The sequence below is a fragment of the Mesoplodon densirostris genome, chromosome 18 (genome assembly GCF_025265405.1).
Source record: "Mesoplodon densirostris isolate mMesDen1 chromosome 18, mMesDen1 primary haplotype, whole genome shotgun sequence".
NCBI lineage: Eukaryota > Metazoa > Chordata > Mammalia > Artiodactyla > Ziphiidae > Mesoplodon > Mesoplodon densirostris.
Genome location: NC_082678.1, coordinates 24996251 through 25018667, shown reverse-complemented (window position 1 = coordinate 25018667; position 22417 = coordinate 24996251). Strand labels below are relative to the sequence as shown.

Here is a 22417-nt window from a genome sequence, read left to right as displayed (position 1 = left end):
ATAAAGAGAAAATTTATATGCATTTTTTCTGTATATTGCCTATAATAGAATAATATGCAAGAAAGATCCCTAAATTTTAAACAGACATAAATTCACTAGAATGTGTCTTTGTTCTCAGATGCAAAATAAAATTTTCCATATTATTTTCTGTACTATCTTGTTCCGATAAGTGTGTATATTCCAGAGTTAGTATACTTTTCTTTCTTCTAAATAGTATAGTAAATTCATGAGTGGTCGGGAGTTTATTGTTGATTTTCCCACCCTCAAAGAAAAATCACAATAAGAAAACATTCTGAAACCTACATTTAAAAGCAATTTTAATCTGTGTTCTGATTCTTAATTTGCAATTAGAGGATGAGAATTTTAAATCTCCAGAGAAAATAACTTCTGAAATGTGGCGCAGCATGCATGCCTGGAGAAATGAATGCTATAGCTTTAAGATAAGGTAGTCTGGTGATTCATTGCACGAAACAAGATCGATTTGGAGCAGGCTCCTACTGTTAGCTTTTTTGAAGATGGATTCTCACGCCGAAAATAACACAACGTATTCTAGATAACAGCAGTTTTTCCCCTGAAATCCACCAAAACTGAAGAAAAATCCAAGTGACTGTTCTTAGCAGCTGTGTGGCCTGGAGTTCACTGGGGAAGCTGGCTTCCTGCAGTCCCTATTCATCACCTGCTTCAAAGACAGCCTGGCTGGCTATAGTGTGCAGGCCAGGTAGGGTGCCATTGTGCACAGCCTGGGAGGATTAGTATCAAAGCTGCGGCAACCAGGCCCTCGGTCTCGGGCTGCCATTCAGTCTAGCAGGGAGAGGCTAAGACTGGCCAAGGTCACAGTCTCCACTGTGGAGTGGACTGGGAAAGGATCCTGAGAATAGAATGCTTTTTATGAAATCATGGCGCAAGCCTGCAGCACAGCAGGTGCCCCTCTGGAACACATAACATCTGTTTATGTTGGTATACCGTAGCTGACAACGAGATAATAGAGCTTTGAAATTTATCATTTTATTTTTAGAAAGACAACTGTATATACAATAATCCAGATGCGTATTTAGCTTCGATCTTTTATTTGAAAACCATAAAGAAAACTGACCGATTTAATTGCTGCTTTTTACGTTGTATATATTTCAGCAAAAAGCAAAGCGTACTGACTATTAACCATTTATAACCATTGCTGGTCAGTAATACCCAAATTCTTGGGGAGGAAATACCTAGCATTCGACATAATTTTTTTCAATGTTTCAGGCATTTGTGTCAACAGATTGCAGAAGGATTTACTGAATATGCCCAACTGTCTTGAATATTAGGAGGTTTAGATAAAATCCACCCCCCCCCCAAAATGAGAGTATTTTAAGGGTGAGGTAATAATGACGCAAAAAATAAAATTTTCAACTTGGGCAAATTAGAGAAAAATTAAGCTGGCCATGAGTTGTCATGACGACAAGGATGTTCTGTTGATGAACTGTCCTCATTGTCCAATCAGATAGTAGAGCTGAAGCTGGAGCATGAACAGGAGAAGACGCACCTATTACAGCAGCATAACGCAGAGAAGGATAGCCTAGTCCGAGACCATGAACGGGAAATTGGAGACCTGGAGAAACAGCTTCACGCTGCCAATATGGAGCACGAAAATCAAATCCAAGAGTTCAAGAAGCGAGATTCACAGGTAATTATCAATGATATCTGATAAAACGGGGATCTATTTTTAAAAAGTCATCAGCGTTTCATGTTTTCTTATTATTCTTGTTGATGCACGCTGTTTGATCATTTGCAAAACTGACAAATAAATGTGATTTTTTTGTTTTCTCCCCACCCCCTCTTTTGGGGGATGAATGAAGCTTTAACTACAGAAACCACAGGTAGCCAGATTAAAAATCCCATGGCGCGCTATAACTTGGCCCCTTTTTTATAATCTTGTCTCAGTTCCTTTCATGATGGATTTTTTTTTAAGGTATCTGCCCCTTACCCCTCCCCTCAGCCTTAGCAAATCCCTAGGAAATATATCAGCCTCACTCCTTGCTTTTTGTTTTAATCTCTGTAGGTAATCAAGCAGCTGTTTTAATATTTGCTTTTCCTTCCTAGTGTTGCTTTTTTTCTTTGGAGTCTATATTTGATTAGGTTACTGAGATGATAACTGATAAAGAGAAGGGCTACCCCCCATGAGCACGCCACGCCTCCTGCCTCACCCCTGCAGTCCCTGCTGGAGGCCATTTGCAGAATAACCCCCAGCTGTGGCAGCATTTGACTCTTCAAACTTAGGGATGGAATGTGCACTGTCAGCATGGAAAATTACCTTTATAAATTTCAGATGGAAAAAAATCTTATCGGGTGTGTTTCTTTGTGGTACAATACATTCTTTACGGTTTATATAATCAAAGGCCTTTAGTGTATCCTCTTGAGGAGGTTGCTGTGAAATTTTATTAAAGAAAAATTGAAGAGCAATTGATAACAATAAAAAGATAATTTTCTTTTCTAATAGAACCATACCATCTACTAGGTCTAAATACCTCTCTCCCATTGAAATCTAGCCGTATTATCCACACCACACATGAGCTTCTTCCTGGTTATCCTTCCTCCCCAAATAACATAGATTTTAAACAACGAAATAGACCTTCTGTTTGTTATAATATGTGTTTAAGCAATTTCATAATTATCTAAACATAAAAGTACTGCTGATTAAATAGATGTTATGTTTTGAGTGGAAGGCGGGAGATGGTAAGGCAAAGAATAGGGCTATTGGTCATCTTCATATGACCTTGGGTTGTGTTTTACCTTCGGATAAAGATGGAGGCACAGGCTTTTTTGTCAGTCACATGCATTTCTCGGAAAATTATTTAAATTTGTTTTATGGGGGTTTGTTAATTTAAGAGGTAGTCATTGTAGTAGCCCTCGTACCAGAATAGTCAGGTGGTTCCTGTGAAATCAACGTGTGTTATATTTTTGCCACCAACCTCATTAGAGCCTTTATAAAATATATTCTGATCTTTTAATTGTTAGTCATACAATTTGTTAAGAATATTTTCAAACTTACATTCTCCTTTGAAGATGATGTTAAGCCTTACCATTGTCTTCTCTGAGAGGATATTTGGGTTCTGAATCAGTGTAGGATCTGTTTGCATGGTAGAATTGAATAATCGATACGGTTAAATACATTAATTTATACAACTTCTAATTATTTTCGTGGTGTTGTAGAAAGCTGAGACAAACAGAGGCCAAATTTAGAGGAAATCTTTGTGACTTTGCATATGTTGTATCTGCCATATATAGGGTGCGGTTCATCCAATGATAACAAAAGGGAAATTTTAGAATTATTACATATAATTAAGCCACAGGGAGAGTATAATGAAGTTATTAATTGAATTTCTTCTAATTGAAGTAGTAATCTGACCTCTTCAAATGCTGTAGCATGCGATTATATTTCTGAGATTTTCTGTCTTTCTTGGAACAATTGGAATTGCTGTCCCGGGAATGCTAGAAAGCATTGGAAACTTAGGCTAAATGCACTCTTGATCAAAATGAAAATGATTTTCTGCAGAAGCTATACTAAGTTGTTTTTAGAGAACATAGTTTTAAAAAACTCTTATCAGTAAATTATATTTTAAAAAATCTTATCGTGTATACCAAAATGCTGACAACTTGTATTCATTTTTGGCTATTTATTGGGGCTATTAATTCACAGTTTCCTCAGGTAAGTACTAAATTTTCCAAATATATCTTTTCATGATTGTGGTCTAAATAATCTAATGCATAATACCTTTTAGGTTCTGAATTCCATTCACAAATTTCAAAAAAACCAAAGTGACATATTTTTTAAAATTAGAAGAGCCTTTTTAAAAATCACTGTTTTGTGGTGTGATGCAGAACAAACACAAGTATCTTAAATACTGGATTGTGTAATGTTTTATTTGAGTTCCAGGGAGACATTTGATTTTCAGTTCATGCCGGGCTGCTGCCATTTAGCAATGGAGGCCATTTTGTAAAAAGGACTAGTTGGAATATTTAAGCAAAAGAGGACCAGTGAAATATCTATTCTGGGTACAATGGCTTTGTTTGCTGCTTTTCTTCTGTCACATTCTTGATTGCAAGCAATATACTAAAAATCTACTTTCGGCTTCTTTCAACTATGTAATATGTTGTATACTAATAAAACCATTGTTATAAAGTATAGTCACCTACCTTAAGGTGAATCCTATCAACTGGAGCTCCCTTTCAGTGAATATGCTATATAATTATTACAGGTGCGTTGTTATTCAAGTAATTTTTGTTTTATAGAGAAACGATAAGATACAGTAATACAACTAAGGACAATTAACCATTTCTCTCTTTTTTTTGGTGCATTTAGCTAATTATTCTATGCATACATTATATTTTTGCCATAATTCCTTGATTTTCAACGATGGGAGAGTTTATGTTGTGACGCTTACATTTGCTAAAATGCACATTAAATTTTCCTACCTTCATATAAGATGTTCAGTCTGGTATGTACCTGAGGTCATAATGTTTAAGGAAAAGCTTCCAGATCAGTAGATTTCAAGACATATGGAAATTCGCAACCTCATTATCAAATGTTTCTCATTTGCCACATCCCTCTTACTGAAGTTATTTTGCAGAATGATTTGCTTGATTCCATCATGTTTTTAACATAAAGGAACTTTATAGTTTTGTTGTGATCATCTTAGGAAAGCTTCTTCTAACATGGTAATCCTCATGTAATTCTTGTTTTGCTTTTGAACTGCAATGTAGTGAAAGGATTTCTGCAGTTTATGCCCTCGAACTTGAAGAAAAACAGAACATAGATTCCTTGATGCCTTGGTTGCGCTTTTAGGACCCTGAACCACTCAGAGACTGCTTGATCTTTGATGTTTGCTGCTGAAGTGAATGGTGTGTATGAGCCCTGTAGAGACTGTTCTAGAGGACCTTTGTGATCCGCCCCAGAGGGGGTGTCCCCATGTTGGGACAGCTGTCTCTGTGAGCTGTTGAGGTTCAGATGCATTGAGTAGTGAGAGGAACCACAGCAGCCACTGTGAACCACCATCTGTAGAGTGGAGAGGGTTATCAGCGACATCTGAAAATACATTTAACTGGGAATTTGTATATAGTGAGGTGGGTTTTGCCTAATGCTGGCATCTTGATGCCTGTCTTGATTCCCTAAACTGAGAATCATGATTCTAATATGAACAGTTTTGCACAATAAAGACAGATCATCTGGATTTTGCCGTACTGACTCACAGTAAGAGGCTACATCGATCGCCGATTCTAAACTGTGGGATTTTTAGAGCCCCTCTTCTTTCTCTCTTACACTTAAAAAAAAGTTTTCCAAAAAAGATGTTTATGATAGGACAATTTTAAAAATTATATCTTGACAACATTACTTTATTTTCCATGAATTTGGGAATCTGGGCACAAGATAAAATGTCCATTTATAAACTGGGTGTGTACATGTGTGCAGTGGATTAAGTATGGGTTATTATTCTTCAAAGATTACTCGAAGGGTGAATTTAACAATATGTATGTTCTGAACACTATTGTTGAACCTATACATGACCTTTGGGCTTTGGGGTGGCTAGTACTTTTTCTGTTGAAAACGTTTGATTTTAAGTTCTTTATATTCCAAGCACTTTCAAAAAGGATTTGAGGCAGCATTTTATGATAAGCACATACAGATGCAATATAACTGAAAATGGTAATTAAGCAATAAATGATATTAACCACATCAGAAAATCCATACTTTTAAAGAAAATGCTCCAGTTAAGTACAAGTTTTAGCTCTGAGCTTGCCTAGAAGCCACAGTGAAGAGTGAAACATGATGAATTGTGTAATTCTAAATATCTAATGTAAGAAATCATACCAGTTCATTTTTTTTCTAACGCTCAATTCTGAGAGAAATATACGACATGGGGCTTAATGTAAAGGGCACTGACCAGTATAATTGATTATGTTCTCTATATGTTAGAACATTTGGGAATAAAATCCAGTGGGAAAACCTAAGATTCTTTAAGTACTTTCACAAAATGTAATTAGCACGTTTATTTTAATGTGCCAAATTTTCATTTTAATTTATGGGTAATTCCATTATCCTCAGCATCAAAAAATGCAGTTGCTTTGGGAGATCCAATTTAGTGGATATTATGAATCAAAAGAAAGCATATTTTAAGTCATAAGCCTACATTTCTGTATTATCACTATATGACTCTTCCAGAAACACTTACAAAACATCTTTAGATCGGAAGTGCTTTAAAAGTTAACGCCCTAAACCCTCTTGCACTGTTGGTGGGAATGTAAATTGGTACAGCTACGATGGAGAACAGTATGGAGGTTCCTTAAAAAACTAAAAATAGAATTATCATATGACCCAGCACTCCCACTACTGGGCATATTCCCTGAGAAAACCATGATTCAAAAAGAGACATGTACCACAATGTTCATTGCAGCACTATTTACAATAGCCAGGTCATGGAAGCAACCTAAGTATCCGTTGACAGATGAATGGATGAAGAAGATGTGGCACATATATACAATGGAATATTACTCAGCCATAAAAAGAAACAAAATTGAGTTACTTGTAGTGAGATAGATGGACCTAGAGTCTGTCCTACAGAGTGAAGTAAGTCAGAAAGAGAAAAACAAATACCGTATGCTAACACACATATATGGAATCTTAAAAAAAAAAAATGGTTCTGAAGAACCTAGGGGCAGGGCAGGAATAAAGACACAGACGTAGAGAATGGACTTGAGGACATGGGGAGCGGGAAGGGTAAGCTGGGACGAAGTGAGAGAGTGGCATGGACATATATACACTACCAAGTGTAAAATAGATAGCTAGTGGGAAGCAGCCGCATAGCACAGGGAGATCAGCTCGGTGCTTTGTGACCTCCTAGAGGGGTGGGATAGGGAGGGTGGGAGGGAGACGCAAGAGGGAGGGGATATGGGGATATATGTATATATATAGCTGATTCACTTTGTTATACAGCAGAAACTAACACAACAATGTAAAGCAGTTATACTCCAATAAAGATGTTTAAAAAAAAAAAAAGATAACCCAAGAACTTTCGGTGTTTGTTTAAAAGTACAAATAGAGGTTTTTCCCAACTAAGCCTTTTTTTTTTTTTTCTTTTTGCGGTATGCGGGCCTCTCACTGTTGTGGCCTCCCCCGTTGCGGAGCACAGGCTCCGGATGCGCAGGCCCAGCGGCCATGGCTCACGGGCCCAGCCGCTCCGCGGCATATGGGATCCTCCCAGACCGGGGCACGAACCCGTATCCCCTGCATCGGCAGGCGGACTCTCAACCACTGCGCCACCAGGGAGGCCCCCAACTAAGCCATTTTTAAAAGACTGTGGAGGAAATATTCTTTTTCTGACGTGAAAAACATAGGTTATTCAGAATTTTCCAAATAGGACAAAAATCCTTCTTATATTCTGAACAGATGCATTGATGCAAAGATCTCACTTTATTAGTATCCAATGGTGATGTAATAGAATTACATATGAACTAATAACATATTTGCATTAATATATTATTGTATATATTACTGTGTAGAAGAATACTATTTCTTAGGTACTTAACTAGGAGAAAATAGAGAAAGATGCCCTTTCAAGTAAACTCTACATTTTTGGTAGGTCACCAGCTTTCTTTTTCCATAATAATTCTAAAATTCTGTAATTATTTTCATCTTAAAAGCACAAAAGTAGCATATATCTACCTATAATTAAACTATTATAAATAATTCAACTTGGTCCTCATTGTGGAAAAAATTATATTAAGTTTAATAAACAAAAACAGTCTGAGACAAGGAAATTGATTTCTCTAAGAATGATCCATTTATCGAAGTATTATACAATGTATCTTTAGTCCTGTGCATATTTTTTAAATGTGGCAGTTACCATGGAAACCACATTCTATGGCATGTGGTCCACTTTTAGATAAAGAATATTCCTTTTCAAGACAAGCCTTCCAAATAATAACATACAAAGTATTCCATTTGCAATAACAACTTCATATCAATCAATAATGATTGCTTTAAAAATCTGTCCTATGTTCTCATTATACTTAATGAATTTTTAAAGAAATATTTAAATTGTTTTTGAAGAACATTAAGTTGTTCTTAATGATTAAATGCTGAGGATGTTTACAATGGAGGGTATAATGTGATCACTCTGCAGTGGTGAAAACCGGGAGACTGCAAGGGAACACAAGTCTGTACACAGCGTGTTCCCACAGATAAGAAGCCTTTAGTCATATCGAGTGTCTGAGTATCCAGCAATAATGTTGTCAGATTAAGTCATCACGAGAGATGACTGCATCCAATTATTTTCATTTGACACATAAAGAACCTGTGGTTCCAAGGTCATTATCTTGCCCAAGGTCACAGAACTAGCAAACCAGGGCTTCTTAATTCAGTGCTCTTTATCTCACAGCCTCTTCCAAGAAAGGTTTTAGATTTTTGGAGAGACTTGGGCATGGCAAAAAAGGAAGAGGGTTGTGTGAATCTCTGCTGGGCATGGGAGAGAGACACTGCTGCCTTTGTTCCCAGGCTGAGATTCTCATCTCAGTTTGCGTTTCTTTCAGTGAGTTGCTGTACTTGATGGTGCTGCCGGTCGTAACTGACCTGGGCTGCTCAAGTCCGGTTTGAGTCAGCAGTGCCTTCTAGAGCAGTCCTGAATTTCTCAGCTTGGCCCCTTCCACCGCATCACCTCGTCCAGCCCTTCTAGTCCCCCATAAGGATTAAGTTTCCTATTTGGAAATGGTTTTGACCTTCTTGCCTGGGTCAGAAAATGACTTGTATGTATTTCCATTTTATCAATGAGGAAAGATTCTGAACGTGCAGTAAGTTGCCCAAGGTGACATAACTAGTAGTGTAGCTGGCGCTCGTGACCACTTCCCCTGCCCATTCGCCTGCTCATGGAGGAACTCACTGTCTCTGAATTTCATTTATTCTGCATAAATTCCATTACCTTTTCAATTTTGGATTCTTAATACATTGCTAGATTTAAACACTGATACCCATAACTCAGGCTATATAAATCCAAATCAGGTCTTAGCCAGCAGTTTCAGTCTTTCTCCAAAGTGACAGCCATGGCTGTGTCTCTATTCTGAAACCAACTAAACTCTGAAGAGATGCGCATTTCTTAATATTTTATTTGGAATAGAATTCCTTCCCACAAACTTTAGAATTTGTAGAATGGAAACAATGAATGTGCTTTTGAAATGGGTTCACTTTTGGTTTTCACATTATTACTGAAATAAGAAGATATGTCCAGAGTAAGAATCCAGTAAGCTTTTAGGTCAGTGGGACCTACCAATCTTTATACAATATTGCTTAGGAATCCGCATTTAGTATTGGTGAAATATGGTTTGTTGTGAATGGTTTACTATAGATGAATGTCTGTTATATTCACATACTAATTTGGAATATTACATATCCATTCCTTTTAATGGAGTGACTTTTTAAAGCTCAAAGACTTCAATGTTGGCATTGTTTTCCCTAAAAGGATCCTTGTAAGAATCCTATCACATGGCAACAGCTGGTCAAAACCTCCTCGAAATGAGGTCGAGGTGGTTTAGTAAGTTCAAACCTGGCGACTTTCTTGATAGAAATACAAAGAACGATTAGAAAAACAAATTATGTTGATGCAGTTTGAGCTGAGTTCTAGAGTAATTTTGGTCAAAATGAAAAACTTTCAGAAGAGTTTTCTTTTACATAAAATACTCCAGCGATAAATCACTATTCCACATGAGGGATGTCATTCCCGTTGACATATGGGAAAATGCCTTCGTTTAGCCCTTTGCCCTTAGCGTTTTGCCCTTCCTTCTCCTTGCCTCTGCCTAAATGAAATTACTGAGGAAGTTGGCAGAAGTTATCTGGGAGGAAATATGGAACGAATAGCTCTTCTTGATGTCTTGGAAAAGTCATTTTTGGGTTTCTGACTCAGTTCCCTAAGAGACATCCCTGATGTCTTCATTTGTATATTTGAGGTAATTTTGGGGGACCGAGAGGTTGAAGACAGAGTGCAAGAAATGACTGGCAAAATGATGATATCATCAAATGTTCAAAGAGCTGGCAAATTGAAGCTCATTAAACTGTCATTTTGTCTTTGGTTCAGGACTAATTGGAATCATGCCTAGTTGCATGATACGAAAGATATTTAACACCTGAGCATTTTCCATGAGCAAAGTCACAGAAATTTCTGTTGGAGAGACCTTGAACTCCCCTTTGAGGAGGAGAGCAAGGCATTACATGAAAATAATTGTCTATTTTCAAACTACTTTAATATTTGTGTAGAGAAAACCTTTGAAAATATTGTCGCTAGAAGGAAACTTTTGGATAATAAAAAGTGGCCTCATTGAGACCTAATTGATGGATCAGTGTGGAACTTGAGATAATATTTTTCCATTGAAACAAATATTAAAATTTAGTGAAAGTTATTTTTCTTCACTTGTTTTAACAATTATTTTAAATTGTTACCTGACCTCTCAAGTACTTTTGGGTATTTGTATACTGAGAGGTTGGGGAAAGATCACAAGAAATCATAAAGAAACAATATACAATTAGACTTGCAGAGTTTGAAAATGTGTGTTATTTTTCCTGTTCATTTGGATTTATTTTGCTCGGGTATGAAGTCAAAGCCTGAAAGTAGTAGTAATATTTGAGAATGAGCTAATGGTGTCCTCAGATAATGAAGTTTGCTGAAGTTTGTGGCCTGGATCTGGGGTCTCTTTCCTTGTTAGTGGGGGCAATTGCAATGCAGCAGTTCTCTCGATGTGTGTGTGGGTGTGTGCACGCGTGTGCTTGCACACACATGGGTGTGTTTGTGTCCCAGTGACGTTATCGCTCTGTGGTACAGAGGAGCTTTCAGTGAACATGCAGCAATGGTCCAGCCAGGCCTAGCATCTTCAAACGAGGGAATTTTCCAGTAAGGACTTGAAAGTTGTAGGTCTTTAAAAAGGTTAAGATTAAACTGGTGATTCATTCATCTTAAGTTTACTCCTTAAGTCAGTCTTTATTAATGAAACAAACCCCAGATCGCTAGGGTCAAGTGGGACCTTATTTATTTCGTTATTTGCAAAGATGTCATTTAACGTACAAAATGCATGTGTTTACCAAATGTTTCCTGAAAAGCTAATTTTTGTAATGTAAATGTTATCCGCACTTGTTGGGCGAATTTTACACTAGCTCCAGATAAAATGTTGCTGGCATGTGCAACAGGAGAAGTAGAGTGTGAGGGTGGAAAACTTTTGGTTCTTCATTTATTCAAAAATTGCTTCCAAGGCTGTTGTTAGACAAAAGCCCTGAGTTCAAGAGGTGCCGTGTGTCCCCGGCCCCTGTAAAGCCTGTGTGTCCCCTGCCCCTGTAAAGCCTGTGTGACTGTGCTGGTTCAGGTTTTGAGAGCCGTGGAGGTGTACGACATGCAGCAAACATCACAATCTATTGCCATAAAGTCGGTGTTTCTTAAAAAAAATTCAATTCAGAAATAGGAATAGCAGAGTAAATCTTCTCAGAAAAATCATAATTATTGTTGACTGTTCTGATTGCTCTTCAAAGTTTCATTGTTCCATATCGATATTGACAAAATGGAACTCTGTGACTTGAACATTTTTATAATGGTGGCTCTTTGGATAATGTATAAATCAAATTTATTTCCACATACGTTTTCCTATCTGTCAAAATTAGGCAGAATTATGTATATGGAATTTGCTTGTGACACACCCTTCCTTCAACTTGATTCATTTACTCACTAAAGATATGTTGAGTGCAGTTCTGTGCCAGGCCCTGGGGATGGGGGTATACACCTTCAGGAGGTGGCTTTCATATGAACGTTGCCCCAGGTTGTGTAGGGAATGGTCTCTCTGGCCCTAAGAGGGTTCCTTTCAGGGTTACAGAAAAGAACAAGATAGATCAGTCCTCTGCTCTAAAGGAACTTACACTTGAATGGGGGAAGACAGGTGATAACACAAATCGCAACTGAACAAGGAGAGCATTGCGTGACAGTCCCTGTTAGGCGCAGAGCTGTGGTACCGTGCCCGGTGACTGTTCGCTGGCCGTCAGCGAGGCCGCTCCAGGGGTAGCTGTCTACGCTGACGGAAGAGAAGAGGAAGCCTGTGTGTCAGAAGCAGAGCAGGTGCGGGAAGGGCAGGGCCTCTGAGGAGCTGGGTTTGACTCTGCATGCGATTGGAAGACAAGGAGAGGCTTCTGAGCAGGAAGGTGACGTGATCTGACTCACGCTTCTAAAAGGCCAGTGAGGCTCTGCGGGCAGTCCTGGGTGTCTGTGTGATGTGTGCATTTGTCAGTAGGACTTGCTGATGGGTAAGCTATGGGGAGTGAGGGAAAGAGGACTTCTTTAGAGTTAGGGTTTGAGTAGCTAGTTAGATGATGGTGCCAGCTATGAGGACAATTAGGAGGGAATGAAAACAAGAGTTCTGCTGTTGCCAAGTTATATTCGAGCTGCATGTTAAATATCCAGATGGAGGTGCGTTCAGACAGGGAGTTGGAAATGCAGGTTGAGACTCCAGAAATATGAATTTGGACATCACTGGCATACAGGTGATAAATAACGTATGGGCCTAGATGCAGTGATCAATTTCTTTCGAATATGAAAACAAAGGTGCTGGTTCAGGACCACTTACTGGCTTTATAAACCTGAGTAACCAACTTCATATCTCTGATCATTGTTTTCCACATCTGTGATATTCAGTCATTCATTCAGTGGCGTCCTCTGCTGAGCTCCCACTACGTGTCAGGCACCGTAGTCAACCTTGGAATATTCAAAACGGAGTGATCCCTGCCCTCCAGCTCATATAGTCTATGGAGAAGCAGGCATTTGTGCATCTGTCATGATAGGAGGGCAGTATGGTTCCTTCCAACATCTGGGGGCAAAGAATACCTTCCTTTCACATAGACGGAGGGTACATCTTAGGACACATCCAGGCTGCATAGAGCAGAGACACAGTAACACCCCTGGTAGGAAGGACAACCTGCCCTGGCCCACAGGTCCCCATGGGGGCACCCTTTTGCTGATGGTGCCACCTGATCCATGTGATGATTTAATCGGGCCCTTTAGGATGCTTAACTCCCCTTTCTTTGGGGTGGAGGGAGGTTGGTACCCTCCTGGCTGCTTTCTACTCTCTGGAAACTTTACCTACATGCCCGCCTTGCCCACCTTGTGTGTAAGGAACTAGTAACAGTACCAGCGTGGAAATGGGCAGTTATATCTCGGGGCCTCCTCTAGCAGACCCAGCCTTTAGGCCTTCTAGAGTTACACACGTGTGTATAGCAAAGTGCAATGAAGTGAGGAAGGTGCCTTGATCCCAGGTAAAGAAGAGATGGAGTTATGGAGTGTGGGGAGATAGGGTCTGGGGAGGTGATCAGAAAAGGTTGATACCATATGCATTGAGTTGTTTTTAGTGAATAGAAATTTGCTATGCAAATTAGAATAGGAAAAGCATTCTAAACAGGAGTAGGATGATCAGTACCTGCAAAATACTTTACACCATGTTGGGAAGTCAGGACCAGCTCTCCTTGAATACTGGTCTCCAACTTGGGGTTTATACTGTCCATCTGTGCTGCCATTTCTGTGTCTTCCATTTCCTTACCTCAGGGTCCTACCTGCAACACTTGTTACCCCTTCTGGTAATTATTTAGAACAGTGTTCTCCCAAGTAGGGTCCATTAGGATATAGGAAGAAAGAAAAGAACTTCCATTTATGTGTATTTGTATTTCATCTATTTTGTGTACATTTTTGTCATGTGCAGAATGTATTAATATGGTAGTGTTACAGATTTACACATATACATGCTAGGTCGCATGCTCCAGTTCTTTATGATAGGTGTGCCCAGTACAAAGTGGAGAGATCATAACTGTCAACAGTCAGAAGTCACTGGAGAGTTGAAGCAGAGGATTAAGAGTCGTAAGGCAGTGAGGTTGGAGGCTCGGTGGCTCATTGGGAGTCATCCTAGTGACAGGTGATGAGGGACTTAGCCAAGGCTTTGGCGATGGGAAAGCTGATATGGCAGAGAGGGAGGGAGAGGAGACCGGAGCTGTGGTCCATGTGCACAGGGCACCAGGTGTTGATGTCACTTAGGCACCTGGAAATATAAGGCTAGAGTTCAGAGGAGAGCTCTCCTTTGGAAATAAAGGCTTGGGGGTCACCAGGATGGATGGCAACAGGTACCAGCTGTGAGGATGACCCCCTCTCAGGAGGGGAATGGAATGAGGGTGGACCACACTCATTGCCTAAGAGAAGATGGAGGACATAGCACTGAACAAGAAGACTGGGAAGACGACTCAAGGATGAGGGCAAGGGAACCAAGAAAAAGTGGTGATTCAGGAGCCATAATGCCTGACTCCTGGGTTCTTGTGAGAGTTTGAAATGGGCAAGTATTTTCAAATAACCCTGTAAATGTTAGTTTACTTATTTCAGTTTGTGAACCGTGGCCAAACAACGTGAACAGACGGCTGCACCAAATGAGCAGCAGTCCGTAAGGACCGACTCCACGTGGCCCAGTCCTGCCGCGGGACACGGGCTCTGAGATCAGGGAAGCCAGCGATGGGAAGGTAGACCCAGGTGAAAGCCGCAGCGCGGCTCGGAGTGGCAGGTCTTACTTGACCTGCACCCACGCCAGCCCGGCTCCCGCCCGGCCCCACTTCCGGTCCCGCTGCCGCTCCCGGGAGGCTGGGGTCCACGGAGAGCCGCCGGGTTGGGGACAGAGGAGGGTGTCGCAGACGCCCTGGAGATCAGCCAGAGAGGCACAGAGGAGCAGGGTGTGTCCTGGGCCGCACAGGAGCCCAGCGTCTGAGCCTCCGAGGTCGAGGCACGGGAGACAGGAGACCACAGGCTGCCCGCAGCCCTGAGATGCCCCGACGGCGCCCCTGCGGAGCCCGGGGCCCAGCAGCGAGGCCGCTGGATATCGCCACGGGGAGCCTCTCTCGTTTGCCCTCTTCCCTATTTAACGCGCGCGCCTTCACTGCCTCACTCATGCGTGCGTTTCAGTGTTCAAAACGGATAAATATTACACAGCAAGGCGACTTCTGGAGTAGGTAACTCGTGAACGCTTTTACACCTTAAATGAATAGAGGAAAAAGGAACAAGTGATTTCTCTTAAGATGGAACTATGTCTCCAAGGATTCCTTCACTTACCTCTTTGTTCATTCCTCATTTACGGAGCACCCTCATGCGCCAGCCACTGCGCTGAGAGAAGGGACACAAAACAACTAGGACACAGCCCGCGCTGGAAGAGCTCCCACTCCGCCAGGCAATTTAGCAAGTCTGCAGAGCACCGCGAATGAGAGAATCGCCTTTCCCTGCTTCCCTGGCCCGTGTTCCCGGTCAGGAGGCTGCGTGTGCCCGAAAGAGCCAGGGAACTCCCCAGAGGAGGGAAGATCTGAACAGCACTGAGGTGGAGAGGAAAGTAAGCGTCATGCGGCTGCATCACGAAATGGTTTCTCGTTAAATGGCTCTCATCAAAGTGAAATCCGGATTGACATGTGTACACTGGTGTGTATAAAACTGATGACTAATAAAAACCTGCTATATATATATAAAAAAAAGAAAAAACCTATTTATTAAAAAAATAATAAAAAAATAAGGCTTTTTCAAAAGAAAAAGTTCTCGTCACATACACACACGAAATTGTAACTATGCGAGGTGAAGGATCTTAACTAGACTTACTGTGGTGATAATTTCACACCATATGCAAACATCAAATTATTATGTTGCACTCCTGAACTAATACAATGTTGTACGTCAATTATACCTCAATTTAAAAATCATTATGTACATCTAAAGCTAATACAATGTTATATGTCAATTATATATTTATTAAAAATTAAATTAAAGTGAAATCCATCACACTGAAGAAAAAGCGGGAGTTTTTTTTTTTTTTAACCCCACATTTGTTTATTTATTTATTTTTGGCTGTGTTGGGTCTTCGTTTCTGTGCGTGGGCTTTCTCTAGTTGTGGCAAGCGGGGGCCACTCTTCATCGCGGTGCGCGGGCCTCTCACTGTCATGGCCTCTCTTGTTGCGGAGCACAGGCTCCAGACACGCAGGCTCAGTAGTTGTGGCTCACGGGCCTAGTTGCTCCGTGGCATGTGGGATCTTCCCAGACCAGGGCTCGAACCCATGTCCCCTGCATTAGCAGGCAGACTCTCAACCACTGCGCCACAAGGGAAGCCCGAAGCGGGAGTTTTGATGGATGGAAAGAGTGGAAAAGGAGGCGGACGAGGAATATTGTCCTGGTGGGACACCATCGAGGGTGGGAGCTGTGGTCTGGAGACCCGGGCGCCTGGTGGTGGAGGGTGGGGCAGGGACAGACGCAGGAGCTGCAGAGGACGAGGTGGGACCTTCCGCTGCCTCGAAGTCAGGCCCGGGGTTAGCGGCGCCCCGAGAGTCACCTAGAGACACGGCAGAGGCCACGGCCCCTCCCTGAGGAGGGTGACCCTGAGGAGCACCTGTCCTCTAGGGCCCGGGGGCTCCCGCCACGTGGGCGCACTGCTTACCGCCTCCTGCCTGTCAGGGCGCCCTCCCCTGCACCCCAGCCCCGGCCCTGGTCCCTGCTGCTGGGCCGCCTCCGTGGTGGCCCTTGCGGGACTGGCGGAGGTCAGCTCTCCGAAGCGGACAGGCGTGAGCTCAGGGCCTGAGCCGTCGTGGCCGCACAGGGTGACGGCGGAGGGCAGGGCCCGGGCTTCGAGCTGTGGAAATAGAAGTAGCCCTGCAGGAGGGGAACGTTTCCAACTAGAAATGGCCTGCTTTTATGTGTTCCTGAGTCTCGCTTATTCTGAGAAGGAGAATTGAGCAGAGCGCATGTGCTGGACACCTGCACCGGCTTTCTGGGAGGGGGCAGGTGTGAGCTCAGTTCTGACAGAAGGTGGGCAGACCCGGCCGGGCGGCGCTTGAGTGAGGGGCTGGGACTTGACCCCACGTCGTGTGCCTTCAGAGCTGTGAGCGCTTCCCCTGCACCTTGTCATGGTATCAGTTACAGGCCAGCCCTTGGTGGGAAAGCCTTTTTCTGCTACTGCTCACTGGTGGCTTGTGGTTGCTGTCCAGGAATACCGTGAGGCCGCTTCGCAGAGCAAGTCAGATCGACGAGTCAGACGACCTAGAGCCTCTCCCCACCCAGGGCAGTGCCCCAGGGTCTTACATGCGGTATTAGGGCCCTTGCTTTTCGAGGGGCATCAACGTCATACTGCAGTTACGGCTGCAGTTTTTCCCCCTAAGCACCTCTTTCTCTTCTGAAACCCTATGGCAGCCCATGGTTGTTTAGATGGAGCTCAGGAATGTTTTTAAATATTAATTTGGTTTGACATGACTTGGTGCACAAATTAATTATTCAAGCACATATTGTTCCACGTACATGAAAAGAATGGAACTGTAGTGAGTCGCGTTCTGACTACCACATGTGCATCATAATGTTACCAGCAACAGACTATTAAGAGAACAAAAGCTGGCAACATACAGTAACTCTGGATTTGGCCAGTCCCACAAAATTAGCATAAATATGTGAAGCGATCAGAACAGTTTGGGACTTCCTAGGAAAGTGTCCCTATTCTTATCTAGTTCTAAAAGAATGTGGAGTAAACGATTCATTTAACCGAGGATAAAAATATGTCTGCTATGCAGTTATAATCGTGTGTCATTAATCAGAAAATACTGCAGAAACTCTGACAAATTAAAAACACAAGGATGTGTCTGCAAGGGTTTTTTCAGCCATTAAAAAGCTGCTTCACCTCTCAGGCAGGCTCTTTCATGGCAACTCCTTGCTCAGTGTACTGACATCTTCAAAGACTCTGACATCTGTCGGCCTTTGAACTACCATTAAAAAATATTATCCCATTTCCATTCTTTTATGCCCATTTTTTTAATTATAGCCCTTCTTTCAAGTTGAGAACATGGTTGGTTTAAATGATGCTGTCCTTTCGTTTTCAGCCACCCAGCTGCGGTTTGAATAAATTGATGTAGAATCAAAGGCGGGACTTTAAAGGAAAAAGGTTTGATGGACTTGGACTCCGAACCAGATGAGGTTTTATGATGAAAAGGGTTTAATCCCAGCACAGGCATTGCGTCTATCAGTTGAGCAGAACAAAGCAATTCATATATATAGGTTCACGCGAAATGATCTATTTTTTTTTAACAGCACAGATCTCTTCAGGACTTGCAAATGTGGCATTAGCTAATATTCAGAGAGCTGATTTCCTTTCATCCACCAGAAGCTTATGATTATAGTACAGTTCTCGAATTGGAAATGAGAGCTGCAACACAGATTTAAAGCTGTGCTGTCTGATTTGTATTCAATCTACATGTCACTGCGGGACAGGCTAGTCTGGGCCAAGCTGGTTCAACACAGGGGAGAACAGTTTCATCATCTGAGGTTCTTAGTCAAAAATATCACCAGCTAATTAAGACAACAGTCTCATGACTATTAGCGAGGTGTTTGGTTGATTGGTATCTCTTAAAATTTGACAAGAAGGATTAAAGATGCATCCTCTCTTTTATTTCGTATGCGTCTTGCAGTGTTAATGTGCACAAGTGCATTGCAGGGGAATGAAGTGTAGTCAGTTAACTCAGAGGACTTTTTTAGAAAAGGAAAACAACATAACTGTAAAACAATCACTTATTTTGCCTTCAGACATTTCCCCTCATCCAATTATTGATCTGAAAGACAAAATCCTTTCTGAAAGTAGACTTCAACATTGCCTTTGTTCAGTAAACTACTGAATGATAAATGTTATTTTGAGCCAAACCGTTCAGTAACTAGATAAGTCGTTTAGGATAATTGCAAACCTAGAACATAGATCTAAGTCCACTTTAAAGTAAAAAGTGATTAAAAAATGTTTTTAATAATAATTCAGGGTAAATTGTACTTTTAATCCATTAGAAATTTTCTTAAGATCATGCGCACCTGTTTTACATTAGAAATGTGCTATTTTTTCAGAGTAAAAAAATGGTTCTTCCATTTACTTGGAAGGTTTGGTACCATTTACTTGTACAGATTTGATCATTCTGCACCAATTATTTTTCATTCTCTTCAAATAGAATTTCTATTTTAAACTACAAATTAGTATCCAAACCGTATTTGAAGAAATTCTGAACATGCATAGTTTTAATCTGGCAAAACAGATGTCAGTTAGAGGAGCAGTACTTTAATTCTTCTCTTACTACAATCTATGGTCTACCTCATAGTCTAGAATATTTCATTTTCTTTTTTTCCTCCCTTCTCTTTAGAAGAAAACGTGGAATAATGCACTTTGATATAGGATTTACCAGGAAGTACATTTTGCCTAGCCCTAACATATTTTTGTAGATTTATAAGTTTACTGAGTTACTTGGAAGAAGTTGGATTTCAGTATAATCATCATTGCTTTTCACTCTGGAATCCTATTTTAGCTTCCCCCCTTTTTATTATGCAATGGCGAGCCAATCTTTCACTGCTTTTAACTATGTAGTTAAGTTTTCATCCCTATATACATCCCTTTTGCTCTATCCTACTGAATTATGTCTGTGTCTTCCCAGTGAGTCCTAGTTTTCCCACTTCTACATCTGAATTTCTTATTTCTCTACCAGCTCCATGACCTTACACTAAATATTGTGGTCTCCCCGCCCTTTTTTTCCCTTAATTCTTCTGTTAAGCAGCCTTCTGCATGTCAGTGGCCTTAAGTAACAGCTATGTGCTAATGACTCAAAGCTCCCATCCCTCATGTGAGTGCTGGGCGCAGATATCCAGCTGCTTCCTGGCCCCTTCTCTTAGCTCAGACGCCTCAGATGTCACATGTCCAGAACTGAAACCTCCACCCCCATCTTTTCTGTGTCTATGAGCTCAGTGCTCAAGCCACAACTTGGGCGTCATTCTTGAATGGCTTACCTTTCTCTTAATCCGTCAGTAAATGCCATAGATTCAGCCCCCCAGAATCGATCTCAAATCCATTAATTTCCTTCCCTTCCAGCCACTCCCTAGTCTAGGACACCACCATCTTTCACCCAGGCCTCCACAGTAGTCCCCTAACTGATAGTCTTGCTTTCCTTCTTGTTCTTCTCAGCAACCATAATGATCATTTTCAAAATATATATTGGATTACAAAACCTCCCTGCTTAAAATCCTTCAATAGCTTGTATTTAGAATAAGCTCCAAGCTTCTTAGCATGGCCTACAGAACCTTGCATGAACTGGCCCTACTGTTACCTTCCCAACACTTTCTCCCACTCTTCTCCCCTTGCTAACTGTGCTTGAGCAGCACCAGCTTCTTTTTCATTGCTGAAATATACCAGACTCTTTCTAACCTTCATACTTTGGCCCGTGCTATTTATTGGGACTGGAAAGCTTTTGCTCTGGCCCTTGGTATGAGCAGCTTCTTCTCATTCTTTAAGTCTTAGCCTAGTTGTTAACTCTTCAAATGGGCCTTCCCTAAAAAGGGCTTCCTTTCAGCGATGCAGGCCTTCCTCAAGAAACTAGAAAAATCTCAAATAAACAACCTAACCTATCACCTAAAAGAATTAGAAAAAGAAGAACAAACAAAACCCAAAGTCAGCAGAAGGAAGGAAATAATAAAGATCACAGAGGAAATAAATAAAATAGAGATAAAGAAAAAAATAGAAAGGATCAATAAAACCAAGAGCTGATTTTTTGAGAGGATAAACAAAATCAACAGACCTCGAGCCAGGATCTCCAAGAAGAAAACAGAGAGGACCCAAATAAACAAAATAAGAAATAAAAGAGGAGAAATAATAATTGATACTACAGAAATACAAAAAATACAGCCTGCCAAACTGAGTAAAAAGAAACAGACAAATTGAACAGACCGATCACTAGAAGTGAAATAGAATCTGTAATTTTAAAAACTCCCTGCAAACAGAAGTCTGGGCCTGGATGACTTCACTGGGAAATTCTACCAGACATACAAAGAAGAACTTATACCTTTCCTTCTCAGTCTCTCCCAAAAGATTGAAGAGGAGGGAACACTCCCAAAGTCATTCCATGAAGCTACAGTCACCCTGATACCAAAACCAGACAAAGATACTACCAAAAAAAGAAAATTACAGGCTAATATCTTTGATGAATATAGACACAAAAACCCTCAACAAAATCTTAGCAAACCAAATCTAACAATACATAAAAAGGATCAAACACCTTGATCAAGTTGGATTCATTCCAGGGTCACAAGGCTGATTCATCATATCCAAATCAACCAAAGTGATAAACCACATCAATCAAAGAAAAGACAAAAACCACATGATCATCTCAATAGATGCAGAAAAAACATTTGATAAAATTCAACATCCATTCATGATAAAAACTCTACCAAAGTGGGTATAGAGGGAACATATCTCAACATAATAAAAGCCATTTATGACAAACCTACAGCCAGCATAATACTCAACAGTGAAAATCTGAAAGCCTTCCTGCTAAATTCTGGAACAAGACGAGGATGCCCACTCTCACCACTTCTATTCAACTTGGCATTGAAAGTCCTAGCCACAGCAATCAGACAAGAAAAAGAAATAAAAGGTATCCAAACTGGAAGGGAAGAGGTAAAATTGTCATTATATGCAGATGACATGATACTGTATATAGAAAACCCTAAGGACTCCACACAGAAACGGTTAGAAATAATAAATGGATTCAGCAAGGTAGCAGGATACAAGATTAATATACAGAAATCAGTTGCATTTCTTTACACTAATAATGAAATATCAGAAAGAGAAAGTAAAACAGCCCTGTTTAAAATGCATCCAAAAAAAATAACCTCGGAATAATCTTAACCAAGGAAGTGAAAGACCTATACGCTGAGAGCTATAAAACATTGATAAAGCAAATTGAAGATGATTCAAAGAATGAAAAGGTATCCCATACTCTTGGATTAGAAGAATTAATATTATTAAAATGGCCATCAACCCAAACAATCTACAGATTTAATGTGACCCCTATCAAATTACCCATGACATTTTTCACAGAACTAGAACAGATAATCCTAAAATTTATATGGAACCACAAAAGACCCAGAATTGCCAAAGCAATCCTGAGGAAAAGGAACAAAGCTGAAGATGTAACCCTCCCAGACTTCAGACAATACTACAAAGCTACAGTCATCAAAACAGCATGGTATTGGCACAAAAACAGACATATGCATCAATGGAACAGAATATAGAGCCCAGAAAAACTGGCGCACCTATGGTCAATTAATCTACAACAAAGGAGGCAAGAATATACAATGGAGAAAAGATAGTATCTTCAATAAGTGGTGTTGGGAAAGCTGGATAGCTTCATGTAAATCAGTGAAATTAGAACACTCCCTACACCATATACAAAAATTAACTTGAAATGTTAATATCTAAATATAAGACATGACACCATAAAACTAGAAGAGAACATAGGCAAAAAATTCTTGGACATAAATCATAGAAATATTTTCTTAGGTCAGTCTCCTAAGGCCAA

At 40.8% G+C, this 22417-nt stretch overlaps 1 protein-coding gene across 20 annotated transcripts in view; it reads left to right on the top strand.

Moving 5' to 3' along the window:
• CEP112 (centrosomal protein 112) overlaps positions 1–22417 on the top strand; it is a 419667-nt gene that overhangs the window by 205612 nt on the left and 191638 nt on the right. For all 20 annotated transcript variants that reach the window (XM_060080554.1, XM_060080547.1, XM_060080550.1 and 17 more), the window contains one exon: positions 1484–1666. In XM_060080554.1, the coding sequence (XP_059936537.1) occupies positions 1484–1666 (183 nt within the window). The remainder of the gene's footprint in view (positions 1–1483; positions 1667–22417) is intronic.